Source organism: Syngnathoides biaculeatus, chromosome 10, assembly GCF_019802595.1.
Source record: "Syngnathoides biaculeatus isolate LvHL_M chromosome 10, ASM1980259v1, whole genome shotgun sequence".
NCBI lineage: Eukaryota > Metazoa > Chordata > Actinopteri > Syngnathiformes > Syngnathidae > Syngnathoides > Syngnathoides biaculeatus.
In genome coordinates this window covers 28,065,230-28,078,626 of record NC_084649.1, presented here as the reverse complement: position 1 = coordinate 28,078,626, position 13,397 = coordinate 28,065,230, and the positions used below count along the sequence as shown (strand labels likewise).

The following is a 13,397-nucleotide window of genomic DNA, read 5'->3' as shown; positions in this document are numbered from 1 at the left end:
AGGCCCCGCCGAGCGAGCGAAGTGAAACGTTGGGACTTCACCTTCAGATTTGTGGCCCTCGATTGACTTTGCCTCAAAGTCCTCCATTGGGTTTGATGCCGCTTTTTCTCGGTTCCGGCGGCATCACCGGGGACGACGCGTCTGTGAAACCCGAACAACCATTTGAGCCTTGGTTGAGTCAACTCCAACATGGAGGTTCTGTCACTATCCTATTTAGGTGTCCAGCGTCGGTTTCTTCAGAACGTCCCAGGAACACGAGACGCTCGTTGAGGGTCGGGTCGGGTCGGGTCGGGTCGGGACGGGACGGGACGGGACGGGGGGGGGGGGGGGGCAAAGGCAGCCCGCCCTCGCTCCACCTCCCGCTCAGGAAAAAAATCAACAAGACGTTTAGAGTTTGCGCGGGGTGACCTCACTTCCTGTGCGGTCACTTCCGCCTTTATTCTTTGCAGCTTTCAAACGTTCACAGTTCTCGTTTGGCAACACCGACGACGCTGACGGCGCTAGAAAAGTAGAAAATCGCATCTGACGAGAGCAACGAAACCCAGTTCAGTCCAGGACGGCCCCCGCAATCCATCTGTGAACGGTAACAATCAAAGGAGGAACGGAACTTGTGCGTTTGGGCCGTATTCTACTAGTGCGCTCATTTCCTCACGACTAAGACAATCCCGCGCACTTGTAGAACTGATAACTGGGTACGCCCCAAATTGTAACTTGACCACACTGTACCCCCACACTTTCAAGTCGACGTCTTCTAGTGCGCAGAAATGTGGAGTGAGAAAAATGGTCGGCGTGCAGCCTCATCGTTCTGCAGAGTTGGTCCACCATTTCATCCGAGCCATTTCCACGAGTGTGAAGAAACGTCATTCAGGAGCGCGTAGCACTAGCAGACGGGCAATTGAGCGCACTAGTAATGCGGAAAGGGCCGTTCCCCCCTGTGCTCCTGCAAAGGCTAAAAGTTAGCGCGTTCAAGCGGGTCGTCAGCGGGCTCCGGCGGCTCCGGCGCCCCCCAGCGGGTGCCAGTCCACCCAGTGGTGTCCCGGGACCAGCCTCCCCAGGGGGACGAAGGCCTCTCCCAGCAGGGTGTTGTCCCAGAAGGCGCCGTCGCCCAGCACGCGCACGTGGACCACGCGCTGCTGGAGGTCGCCGCGCGGGATGCGCTCGTACACCAGCTGTAAGGCACAGACGCGAAAGCTCGCAAGGGAAACGTGGCCAAAACCTCAAAAGTGAAAGAATCGCACGTCCGTGGCACATCTGGGGTGACGGGACTGGTAAAAAAAAAAAAAAAAAAAAAACAGGCCACCCGTTCTGGGAGGCTCACGAGCTAAAATGGAAATCAGGATTGGATGGGCCGCCGCTGACGTTTTTCGCCGGCAGAACGCAACAAGAGACAAACGGAAGACGTTCCGACGGGGTACCATCTCGTTGTAGGTGGGGTTGCGGGTGCGCCGCGCCGCTTTGGTCTTCCTCTTGCTGGTCTTGTGCGGGTCCGGCAGGAGGTAGAGTTTCACATAGGGGTCCGGGTCGGTCCCGTCCTGGAGGGGCTGCTGCTCGCGCACACGCACACACGTCGGCATGAGCGGGCGGGCGCGCGACCACGAGGCAGGCGACGGCGGCCGCTGACCAGTCCTCGGATGTGCATGACCATAATGAAGAGTTTGTCGTTCCGGTAGCAGATGGACAGCTTGACCTCGCCCGAGGCTTTGCCGGAAGACGTCGGCCACGACGGCTCTGCGGGCGCACGAAGACAAACGCGGCTGTCTTACGTTTGCGGGCGCGGCGAAGGACGCGGCGCGCGAGCGCGATCGCACCTGCTTTGCTGCTGCTGCTGCTGCTTCCGCCGGCGTCGGTCCGGCGGTCTCTGGGCAGAGGCTGGAAGAAGGCGTAGACCAGATCGCTCTGAACGCACACACAGGAAGACGGCGTCACGCGAGCGGGAGGGGCCGACCCCAACTGGATGTTCGAGAGGTCAACATGTTGCCTGTTGCGTTCCGCTAACAAGCTCAGAGTGCTGACGGCTTGCAATATTTACCCCACCCCAAAAAAAAAAGTGACTGCTGTCTTTTTTTTTTTTTTTTTTGTTCCTCTCACTTTCACCGCGCCACATCTTGTTGCCTTTTGTCGTGACTTCTCCGCAGAGGCTTAAATGTTTCGGCACTGACCTGCGCCACCTCCGGCGCGGCGTGCAGGAGGTGCCACACGTAACCGTTAAGCTCGTCGCGGCGCCGCTCCGCCGCCGCGTCGCCCCGAGAACGGCCGATCGCCAAGCGGCTGGGGAAGCTGGGGGCGGGACAAGGCGCGATTTTACAATTGACGACTACAACTGTCACGGTGGTGCGCCGGCGGCCAATCAAACGCGCCCCCTCCACAGCACGCGTGTACCTGGGCAACTTGTTGGAGGGAAACACCAGTCGGAGTTTGCTGTGAAGTTCCTGAAACTCCTCAAAGGTTCTCTGCACCAACTGCGCCTCCCGCTGGCCGTCACGCTCCACTTTCACCGCGTACGTCTGAAAGAAACGCGGCGGGGCGTCACCACGGCGACCGGCAGGCCGCGTCCAATAAGAAGGCGGCGGGGCCGGCACCGACGTGAGCTTTTCCCGCGGCGGCGGCGGCGCGCGCGCACACGTAGAGGCTCCGGATGGCGCCGTCGCTCTTGGCCGATCGGACGCGAGGGGCGAACGACAGCGTCGGAGCGTCTTCGGCGCCGGCGAACTTCATCTGCGCCAAGTTGTGGATGAAGAAGTTGAGCTTGGTGGCCACGCTGCCCAGGCTCGACTCGATCAACCTGCACGGGCGCACGTTCGGCCGGAAAACGTTCGCACTCTTTACGGCATCGCGGCAAACGGCGGTTCCCCGGCCGCACCTGGTGAAGAACATGGTGGCGTCGGCCTCCGACTCGTGAGGTCTCAGCGCGTCGTAGACGTACTTCAGGTCGTCCACGTCCGACAGTCCGGGAATTCCGCACGACAGCATCTAAAGACGCCAAACGCGGGCTCGTCACTCGGGGTGCGCGCGTGCCCGCCTGCGTGCCCGCCTGCGTGCGCTCACCAGGCCGAGCAGGTTGAGGAAAAGGTGCGCGTGCTTCCTGATGAGGTTGTAGGCCTCGCAGCAAAGGTCCACAAAGTCGTGGAAGCGGCTGGACGGCTTGTCGCCGCCGTTGATGACGTACGCCATGTCGGACGTGAAGACGAAGGGGGCCCGGTCCCTGGATGGGGGGACGGGGTCTTCATTAGCAACTCCACAAAGAGTAAAGAAAACGGAATCACAAATTTTATCAGGGCGAAAAGTTACAATTTGACAAACATTACGTTGGAATTTCATCAGCTGATAGTTTCAAATCAGCTGCCCCCCCCCCCCACCCCCCCTCCCCTGACCCCCTTCTAAACGCATGAACGTATCACAATATGAGCAATTCCCCCCCCCCCCCCCCTTTCCGGTGTGGTTTGGGCCCTTGCGTGTCGTAATTTGTCCCAAATTAGTAGCGGCGCCGAAATGAACGTTGCACAAACTTGCTTGGCATTTTCCAGAAAAAGCCACAAGACGGCAGCAAAGCACAAGTATCTTCGGGACTAAGCTACTGCCGACTCAACGGAGCTCCTCCCTTCACTGCGCTCACCGCTTGATGTTGCCGAACATCTGCGCGTGGCCCAGGAACTTGCCGAAGTCGATGTGGAACATGTGGCCGCTGGTCTTCAGCATGATGTTGTCGTTGTGCCGGTCGCAGATGCCCAACACGTACGTGGCCACGCAGCAGCCCGCGCACGAGTAGATGAAATTCTCCACCGCCTGCGGCACAAACCACCTCGTCAGAAAGATTTGGAAATTCCATTCGGTTTACCCCCCCCCCCTCCTCCCCGTGACCTTTTCCGGGAGGCGACCCGCTGAGGGATCGACCCGCCTCCTTCCGGTTACCGTATTTGGAAATTAATACGGTTCTCGGCACGCGTGTTCCACGTCAAGGCAAAAAAAAAAAAAAAAAAAAGAGCGAAACCAGGGTTCAAATCCCGTCCCTCCCGTGTGGCCTTCACGCCCTCGCCCTCTGCCGGTGCGAAATGTGCAAAGATGGGAGGCTACGTGTGAATGCGAGTGGCCGTGGATGTTTGTCCCTTTCGTGTGCCCGGCGATTGGCTGGCGACCAGTTGGGGGTGCGAAGACAGGCACGCCCGCGACCCGCATTTGGAGAAATGAAAATGGATGTCCTCGGAGTCCTTAAATGGTTCCATTTGTTTGGAGGAGAAAAAAAAACAAAACAAAACACACAGACGGCTCCTTACATATTGATCAGTTTTTGTTTCAGGAAATCGAGTGTTTGTCCCCCCCCCCCCTTCAGAGGACAGAACAGCCGACGCCGGCCGCGAGGACGTCACGTAAGAATGGAACGCGCGGAAACGGACACTGCTTTCACCCGGAGACGGCGCCGTTTTGACTGGCGAGCGACGCGGCACCTTTTCGTACTGCTCGTCGGCGGGGTTGTGCTTCTGCAGCCAGTCGGCCAGCGGCCCGTCCTTGAAGGATCCCGTCACGCCGTGCTCCACTTGGATCTTCCTCAGCGTGTCGGCCTGCGGGATCATCTCCACCATGCCTGCGGGGCGGGCGGGCAAGTCAACGGGCCGTCGCCAAACTCCCGCCCTCGTCGCCCTCCTCACCGCAGCCTCGCCCCGCGGAGAAGCACTTGAAGATCACCATCCGCATGTCCAGACCTTCCTGGATCCAGATCTTGTTCATGATCCGGATCACCTGCAGCGTCAGCATGTCCTGACGCAGATCTTCTCCAGACTGCAAAAAGGAAAAAAAAAAAAAAAAAAAAATCACAAAGAAAGCAAAACAAAAAAAAGAACACAAGTGGTCCAAAGTCAAAGTGAAGAACGACGATGAACCGTCACGGAAGACGAGGAGGCTCAAGCGGCCGACCTTGAAGATGACGTTGACGTTGTCGCCCGAGGGGTCCGCGTTCCGGAAGGACAGCTTGAGCGGGACGGCGTTGGAGTTGAAGAACGAGCACGACTGCCGACAAAGGGCACAGAGAGCGGTCGGCGACCGAGCGCGGGCGCGGCGGCCCGGGGAGCTCACCTGGATGTCGATCCCTCGGACCAGCAGCGCCGGGTCCAGAGGGAGTCTGCAGCTGCCGTTGGCCGAGAAGAAGCGCTCCATCTCCTCCAGGCCTTCCCTCAGCGCGTTCTGACGGCGACGGCAACGTTGAGGGCCGGCCCGGAAGGCCCGCGGCGCCCGACGGACCGGACGGCGTCACCCACCTGCCTGGCGGACGGCGCCGCCTCCCGGACGCGCCGCGCCGCCTCGGCCGAGACCGACACCAGCCGGCACTGGCGCTCCAGCTGCTCTCGGAGGCCGCGGCCGGCGCAGCAAAGGAGGGCGGCCAGCAGGTGCTGATAGCGAGCGCAGAATTGCCCGTCCTGCAGGTTGTCCTTCAGAAGCCTGGAGAGGGCCGAGCAAGGGAGGAAGCACGCTCAAGAGAAAAGGTCCCACCCACCCCCACCGGCCCGCACAGGCTCACCAGAAGAGGTAGTGCGCCACGCTGAGGTCGCCCGTGGCGCGACGCAGCAGGAAGCGCACCAGCGGGCTGTCCAGGTAGCACTCGGACTTCACCGCCTGACCGGCCGAAAACCAGACCAATTGACAGAAAGGTTCCGTGTCGCAGCCAAAGGTGAACGAGGTTGTTGGCGACTTGATCAGCGAACGAGCCGCTTTCAAACCTGCACCAGCTGAGGCAGGAAGTCCAGCAGCTCCGACTCGGACATGGACTCCATCCACCGGACGGCCGTCCTCCTCAGCTCCTGGTCCGGGAACCTGCAACGGGCCACGCCGTCGTCAACATCGTTGGCGGTCGGCGACGGCGCGAGGCGGCGCGTACCTGGCGTGCAGCAGTCCCAGCGCGTCCAGCCGGCCGGGGCGGGCCCACTGACCCAGCAGGGCGTAGATGTCCGGCAGGCAGGCCCACTGCCAGCAGGGGGCGCTGGCCAGCACCAGCGGAAGCGCCTCGCTCTCCGCCTGGCAGAAGGCCTTCTTCTCCCACGCCAGACGCTTGTCCTCCGCCGTCAGCCTGGAAGGTGCGGAGGAGACGCCGCGTCAGCCGGCGCGGACCCCGAACCCGAACCCGCCCGCCTTTGCGCGTCTGACCAGAAGAAGGCCTTCTTGTGCAGGACGTCCCGCAGCGTGATCTGGCTGACGGCGTCCAGCCGCGAAAAGTCGTACCGAGGACAAAAGGCGGCGGCGGGCGGCGTGCTGAAGCGAACCTCGAAGCCCCACGACGGGAAGTCCACCTGCGGGAGCGAGCGCCACGACGCCGTCAGGACGCACGACAATCGTCGTCTTCGTCGCTCGCTCGCTCGCTCGGCTGACCTGCAGGATGACGCTGTCGGGCTGGCTGAAGTTGGGCGAGCCGGAGCGGGCGTTGGCGTTCCGACCCGGGGTCGAAGGCCACAGGCCCAGCAACTTCCTGCCGCACGTCAGCACACTGTGCGCACAAACATCGCGCAGTGAGCGCGCACGCTTCCCGCCGCTCGCCCGTCCGGTGACTCACTGCCTGAAGTCAAAGAGCGGCACGGTGACCCAGCCCAGCGCCTCGGCGCCGCGCCGCTGCTTGCCCTTCTCCTCGGCGCCGCCGGGGGGCGGCAGAGGGGTGGCGTACAGCGTCACCGTCAGCTGCGTCTCTCGGGGAAGCTGATTGATCTGCAACGGAAAAGTCACCCTGCGCACGCGGCCCGCGGCGGGTGACAAAAGCCGTCGCGGTGACGACGACTGCAAATGAGGCCCGAGGTGAAAGCGGCTGAGGGGCGAGCGTACCTCTGGTCCCAAACCACCAGGTGGAAAAGGTACTTGCTGACCGCCTGCTTGCTGGTGTGCTGCGGCGCGCACAGCTCCGCCCCTCCGTGAGTCAGCCAGCATGACAGGAAGAAGCCTTCGTAACTGCCGCACACACGCAAACGTGATGCTGAAAGTCGACTTTTCGGCTTGCCGCTTTCCTTCATTTTCGACGCGGATAGCGAGGAAGTCGCGTCCACGCCGCCGTCCTGACGTTTTTTTGCGAGCGTCGGCCAAGCTCCGCGGCCCGGGATGAACCTTGACCTTTCCGAGGAGGCGGGCGCTCCAACAGCACGGGGACGCGGCTCACCTGGTGGCCCAGGTGACGGGCACGCGGTGCGCGGCGTAGACGTTGAAGGAGAGCACGGGGGTGGCGCGGCCCGCCTCCCGGACGGCGGCGGCGCCGGCACGGTCGGGCGGCGCCGTGTGGAAGTTGGCGTTGAACGTGCAGCAGTACAACTCCACCAGGTCCAAGATGGCCACCGTCAGCCTCTCCACCACCTTCTCTGCAGGACCCGAGCGGACAAGACGCCCGTGAGGAGCCGGGCGAGGGCGGGGGCGGGGGACGGACGGGCCGAGCGGGACCTTACCTCGGTTCTCCCGGACCGACAGCAGCGACGCGTCCTGCGGGAGGGAAAGAACCAGCGGAAATTGAGTCGGGAGGAAGTCCGGAAAAGCTTCCGTAAAAGTAACATTTCCAAACGGAATCGTAGGAATGAAACCGAAACTTGAAAAGTCCGACCTCAAAGCCATAATTCTGCTTTCGAAAACCTTTGCCTAAAACCTCAGACCGGGTTCAGAAATCTAAGGCTGCCTCCAAAGGCCAGGTTGAAATCCAAAACCTCATCGCCTCGCCCGAGCGAAGCGCGCGCCACGGCGAAGGAAGGCCCGGCGACCTTGAGGACTTTGGGCTGCAGGCGGCACGGGCAAGCGGGCAGCCGCCCCAGCGCCGACGTCACGTCCGGAGTCTCCACGGCGGCCAGAGAGCTGCACAGCGCCTTCACCGATTGGACCAGCCGCTCCACGCGCGGCGGCAACTCCGCCTGCGGGCGCCGCAAAGTCGAGGGTCAGCGGCGAACGCTGCCACGCGACGCGTCGTGTCGCCGTACCTCGGACAGCAGGAAGGACTCGGCCTCGTTGTGGAACGTGTCCAGCAGCAGCGTCAGAGCCTCCCTGAACGCAAAGACCGAAAGCCACGCGGACGGGAAGTCGCCGTCAAAATCGATGAGTCACGGGGAGCGTCGTCGTCGTTTTATCGAGGGACGTTCGCGTCAAAAGGGAACGCGAGATCGGGGGGGCGGGGGGGGGGGTTCCAGGATAATAAAATCAAAAGGAATATGGACAACTTTTCAGATGAGATTTATGTTAGGTCGCCAAAAAGAAGATCTCGGGGGCCGCCCTCACCTGGTGACCGTCTGTTTGATCGGACGCTCCTGCAGCAGGATGGCGTGGTTCAACGTGGACGCCAGATCGTCGTCGTCCTTCTGTTGGGTTCAAAGCCACACGTTCCGTTTCGGGCGACAGTCGCAACGCTTGAAATGATGACGGCGCTCTCAAAATTAACGGCTTGGAGATGATTCGATTTTGTCACCGGACGCTGAAGTATGATGATGGAAAGTGCTTGCGCTGACCGTGCGTGCCAGCTCGCCGCCGACGGAGGACCTCTCGGTCAGGACCAGTCGCACGTCCTTGTCGAACTTCAAGCACTGCTGCACCAACTCCGAACCTGACAAAGTCTGACAGCTGACACGGGAAAAGGCGGACGATTGGACCGAGCCCGAGGAGGGAAAGAGACGCACTCGACAGCCAGAAAACAGGCGCGGGAAGCGCCCGACGCGATTGCTCGCTCGTGGCGTTCAAAGGCGAGCAAACGAAAGTCGCCATCGTCGAAGAAAAAAATCAAAAATGACAAAATGGGAGCAAGAGGGTGCAACCGCACCCCCGCACAGTCCCAAAAATGTCAGTTGCATTTCTCATGTTTATCTGGCAGCTCACGGTCCGACCGGACCTGGGAAAAGAAAAGAAAATTGAAGTGGCGCTAAAACTCACTGAAGGGCCTTCTGGAAAATGGGGAAAGTTTCCATTTCTCCTCAAAGGGTTACCGCGAGGAACGAAAGGGGGAAAAAGGGAGCAAAAAGCCAGTCGTGAAAATGAGCCGGACCGCAAGAAGGAAGCCCACAAATTTGGATCGACAATTTCGAAAAGAGCGCAGAGCGCAAAGGCCGCCAAAAAACAGGTCTCTGCGGGACGGGAAACCGAGAGCGAGCATTCGTAAGGTTGATTGTCAAAGAGAAACACTTGAGCGGTGGACGCCCGAAGACGGTCTTACTTCTGGAGGTACTCGTCCCGTCCGCAGACCTTCAGCAGGTACTCGTCCACGTCCAGGTGGTCCAGGTCCTCCTGAGCGTAGCACAGCGTCTGGTAGATGATCAGGTCGGCGGTGGACGAGCCTAGCGCGGACACGGACCCGGTGTCGGTCAGGCCGTGGCGCGGCCTGGGAGCGCGGGCGGCGGGAGGCGTACCGTCGCAGGTGAAGGCCAGCGGCTCGCCCGACTCGGCCCCGAAGACCGTCACCTTGACGCTGACGCCCGGGCCCTGACCGAGCTCCTCCTGGCCCGCCGACGGGGACCACACCAAGCCGGCGTTCTTGGAGCGGTCGCTGTGCGGGTACGCCGAACGCAGCCTGGGCAGCCGCACGCGGGTCACAATGGGACAGGGTCACGCCCCGGAGGTCTTTTCTTCCCCAAACGAGCCAAATTTGGTGCAAAACGGCTCGTCAATCAGTGAACGGCGGCGCTCTCAAAGGCGGTTGGGCGTGACAAACCGCACCCGCTAAGTGTCAACTTCCAATGGCGTAGCGGGAAAAACGGCAGCTGGCTGGCTGGCTGGCTGCTTTGTCTGGCGTCCTCCTCATCAAGCGGCCGGCGTACAACCCGGCAGGTCACCGATTTTTCACGCCGCAACAACGAGGCGCTCTAAAGCGGCTACCGGAACTCCTGTAAGCTTATTCCGCATATCGTGCGCGCACTCATGGCCTCCCTCAAATGAGGCCGGGAAAGGGAAAATGTCCTTTCGGGACGTAGCCATAGCTAGCTAGCTAGCTAACTACGCGCAGGTCATAATAATAATAATAATAATCGCAAATGCAAGTTCTTTTGATGGTAGGGGTGGGGGTGCTGGTCGACCATTGCCGGACTCCCAAGTCCGGCCCCGCTTTAACCAGGCCCAAGTCAATCGTGAAAACTGTTCAGCGATTCCCGACTTTTTCAGCAACGAGCGACAGAGGGGCGAAGGTTACTCACCCGTCCAGCATGTGGCAGAAGGCCGCCACCTCCTCGTCGCGCTCCTCGCACACCTGGAAGAGTTCGTAGCCGGAGCCGTTCGGCCGCGAGCCCCCCGGCGCCGCCTGTCCATCACACCGGACCGTCGCGTTAACCGGGGTTTCGTGCAGGTGTGTGGGTGTGTAATGAGCGAGAGAGACGGACTGCGCATTCGTGAGGCGGAGGCGCGAGTGACACGAAGAAGAAGAAAAAATAACCCTGCACCCACGCGAGCGCTCTCGTCTTACCCGGTCTGCCGAGGCCCGGCGCTGGTTCTTGTCGCTCCTGGCGGCAGGCAAGTACGTCCTGGGCGGGACTCGAGGGGGCAGGGTGTTGCTCCGGGCCACGGGCCTCCCGGGCCGGTCGGGCCGGCCGCCGTCGTCCAGTCGGGCCAGCGAGTCGTCCGTGACGTCAAACTTGAATTCGGCCGGGGAGACTTTGGGCGGGTCGGCGCCAGGCGTGTACAGATTGACGTCGCGGGACACCGCGGGCCCACTGGCCGCCAAAAACGGACTCTCGGACGCCGACGGCGGCGGGACGGGGTTCCGCGGGGGCACGGCAGGGGGGCCGTCCTCGGGAAAGCTTCGGGAGCCTTTGGGAAGAATCTCAGAGTCTGCGGGGCCGAGCTTGGTCGGTTCGGGACCGTCCAGGATATAAAGACGTCCCCCCCGGGGAGGCGGAACCCCGGCGGAGCCGGAACATCCGGCTCGGCGGAGAGACGGGTCGGGTTGAGCCGGGGCCCCCGGGGGGGTCCGGGGCCGCTCGGCGTCGGGGGTCTTTTTGTCCCGCTTGAGCTTGGAGAGGGCGTCGTACTCCATCTGCAGGGCCTCGGCCAGGACCAGCTCCTTCTGACTCAGACCCAGAGACTCGAGACAGGCCCAGCCGCCCTCTTCGCCGCCGCCGCCGCCCTCCTTCTGGGTCTGCGCCGCCGACATGACGCCACCGCGACTTTACGCTGACACAACAGCCGCTTCCCTATGTGCACAACACAGATGGGGGGGGGGGGGGGGAATACAGGCTAGGATTCCAAAATTCTGCAGAAACCTTCTATGGGAAACGACTGGGAATGAACGGAAACTAAATTAGCACGCCGAAAGCAGGCGTGGACGACGCTAACGTGTCGGCGGGGAGGAGCCTGTCGCCCGGCTCGCCCGGCTCGCCCGACTCCAACGAGCAACACATCCCTGTGCGTTGTGGCCTCGGACGGCTTTCGAATTCCTTTTTTCTTGAGACTAATCCTGGCAGATCCGATTTGATGAGGACGCCGCCGCAGTCCCTGGAACAACGAAAGACGTTTGTTTGCGACGCGGGCCGCCCAAGACGTCTTGCCCGCCGCCGCCGCCGCCGCTGCAACAACTTGGAAAAGGAGTCCGACGGCCGCCACGTTGGAACCGGCCGCAAAGTAGGGCTCTCACTTGCAAATATTTTAGCAATCCATTTTTCTAGTGATGAGTTCAATTATTCCTTCATTTTTTTGAAGAGTTCCAGTAAAAATGTGTACTGCTCAAAAGTTGAACTGGTTGTAGTTGAGCGCAAACAAAAGGCACTCGCGTCGTACTTGCCAGATTTGTTTGGGGTATGGGGAACGCGAGAGCCACTTCTTTGGTACCGATTGACGCCAGCGGAGGGCTACAAATTTGGTTGGACGACACGTCGGTGGCGTCAGTCAAAGTACAGCTGCAAATATTCGACCGATCCTTAACGCTGCCACTTCCAGAAATGTTGAGGACTGATTTCCAAAGTAAAAGCGGAGGCCCGCAAATGTCTCACGGCGCCGAAACCCAAAGATAATCGCGGACCGCGGCGGGAATCGGACGTTCGCTGTCGAGAGGCCCAAAGCCGAAGATTTGGACAATTTCAAGCAAAACGATTCCTCGATGAGCAGAATAGCAATGGATGACGTTTTCCCGACCCGATTATTTGTTGCGCCTCCGTAACGGATCTGCGTTTTATGAGCATATCGAATTCCAGCTGAAGATGATTTTGAGGCCGTCACAAAACGGCAAAATGAGGACCGAGTGCCGGATTTCTTTTTTTTTTTTTTCCCCATTTCCCGTCAAGTTAGCATTTCGGAGGTGCCGGGATGCCGGCCGACGGCGTAGAGCGCCTCGTCGCGGAATATTTACTAGTTGCGGCGGCTTTTCTGAGTAAAGCGAGCCGCGTGACAATCGGAGGCATTTTGGCCACTTTTCACCCCCACGAGAATCAAAAGACGGCGGCTCGCAAAAGGTTGCAGACGTCGGCGGCGAAAGCCAACACGAAGAACGGCGCCTCACGATGACACATTTGAAGAAGTCGCTCCCGCCTTCAAAAGCTTAGCTGACCTTTGACCTGTCTTGGGGCGTTTTCCGGAGGAAGGTCTGCGCCCGGCGTCCACTTGCTTCAACGGCTCAGAAGTAAAGACGAGCGAGTTGTCTCGTGAAAAGGGAGGTCAAATAAACCAAATCCAAATGGGGGGGGAGTGGTCAGCCACAAAGAAAGGAAGGAAGGAAGGAAGGAAAGGCGCAGAAGACGACAGACGAGGCGCCACCTGCAATTCAAAATGTTCCAAAAGGAAAACCTGGCGCCTTCAAATCAAGTGAACACATATTTCAAAATGAAAAAAGAAGAAAAGAGGGAAAAGCAAAAGGTCACCTGCACCAGAGTCCATGGGGGGGGGGGGGGGAGAAAACAAAACAAAAAAAAAGGGAGACAGACACGACTTCAATGCATGCGAGCCGTTTGCATCCGTCCGCTCTACAGCAGCATTGCGGTGGTTCCACTTTTTGGATTTGATGATTTTTGTGCAGCAAGTGAGCTCGGGCACTTTTTACTTCTCAGCCCAATACGTCGTCCTCCATTCATTTTCTGGGGATTATATCGACGCCGATGTTTACGCGTGGCCATCAATTCTACTTTCGGTGTGTCAAACGTAAACCTCGCGGACGCGGCCAGTCCCACGTCACGAGGTTGCTTCAATGCTGCCATTTTTCAAGGGAGTTGGGCGTGAGCGCGCTCGTCCTCGGGACGCTCGCAAATTGGCCGAGCGAGCGCGTCCAAAGGTGAAAAGTGAGACAACGTGCATGCTAACGTTTGCTAACTTGCTAAGCTAACGAGGGGAGTTTGGGGGGGGGGGGGGGGCTGCGGGCTGGGGGCTGACCTACCTGCCTGCCTGCCTGCCTGCCTTCCCGCTGCCGGTTCACCGGAGCCGGCGTCGTTGAGTCATCTTCGACCTCTACGCGTCCTCCTCCCCCTCCCCCCCACCCAAAAAAACAAAAAAAA

The 13,397-nt window shown here is 60.3% G+C and overlaps 1 protein-coding gene across 4 annotated transcripts; it reads right to left on the bottom strand.

Moving 5' to 3' along the window:
* Positions 1-388: 388 nt before the first annotated feature.
* On the bottom strand, positions 389-13,377 carry pik3c2b (phosphatidylinositol-4-phosphate 3-kinase, catalytic subunit type 2 beta). Of its 4 annotated transcripts, none has more exons than XM_061832329.1 (33): positions 13,280-13,377; positions 10,385-11,111; positions 10,119-10,222; positions 9,339-9,499; positions 9,146-9,266; positions 8,448-8,559; positions 8,221-8,300; positions 7,926-7,989; positions 7,713-7,859; positions 7,407-7,440; positions 7,127-7,322; positions 6,799-6,921; positions 6,536-6,703; positions 6,355-6,469; positions 6,133-6,275; positions 5,867-6,055; positions 5,709-5,802; positions 5,510-5,604; positions 5,250-5,430; positions 5,068-5,175; positions 4,909-5,001; positions 4,644-4,773; positions 4,443-4,579; positions 3,614-3,783; positions 3,046-3,202; positions 2,861-2,970; positions 2,584-2,782; positions 2,380-2,504; positions 2,160-2,277; positions 1,809-1,896; positions 1,622-1,728; positions 1,416-1,544; positions 389-1,169 (listed from the first exon to the last, which is right to left on the bottom strand). In XM_061832329.1, the coding sequence occupies exons 2-33, from the start codon at positions 11,069-11,071 to the stop codon at positions 978-980; spliced, it is 4,677 nt and encodes a 1,558-aa protein (XP_061688313.1). In that variant the 5' UTR covers positions 11,072-11,111; positions 13,280-13,377; the 3' UTR covers positions 389-977. The 4 variants fall into 4 exon arrangements, with proteins under 4 accessions (XP_061688313.1, XP_061688314.1, XP_061688315.1 ...); XM_061832330.1 differs by having other exon boundaries at positions 13,276-13,366; XM_061832331.1 differs by lacking the exon at positions 13,280-13,377 and adding an exon at positions 12,461-12,749 and having other exon boundaries at positions 4,909-4,962.
* Positions 13,378-13,397: the final 20 nt, after the last annotated feature.

Coding starts and splice junctions, on each gene's coding strand:
- pik3c2b (XM_061832329.1), bottom strand. CDS start 11,071: ATGTCGGCGGCGCAGACCCAGAAGGAGGGCGGCGGCGGCGGCGAAGAG. Junction 8,301..8,447: donor GCGGCGAGCTGGCACGCACG/GTCAGCGCAAGC, acceptor TGAACCCAACAG/AAGGACGACGACGATCTGGC. Junction 7,860..7,925: donor AGTCCTTCCTGCTGTCCGAG/GTACGGCGACAC, acceptor CGGCGCCCGCAG/GCGGAGTTGCCGCCGCGCGT.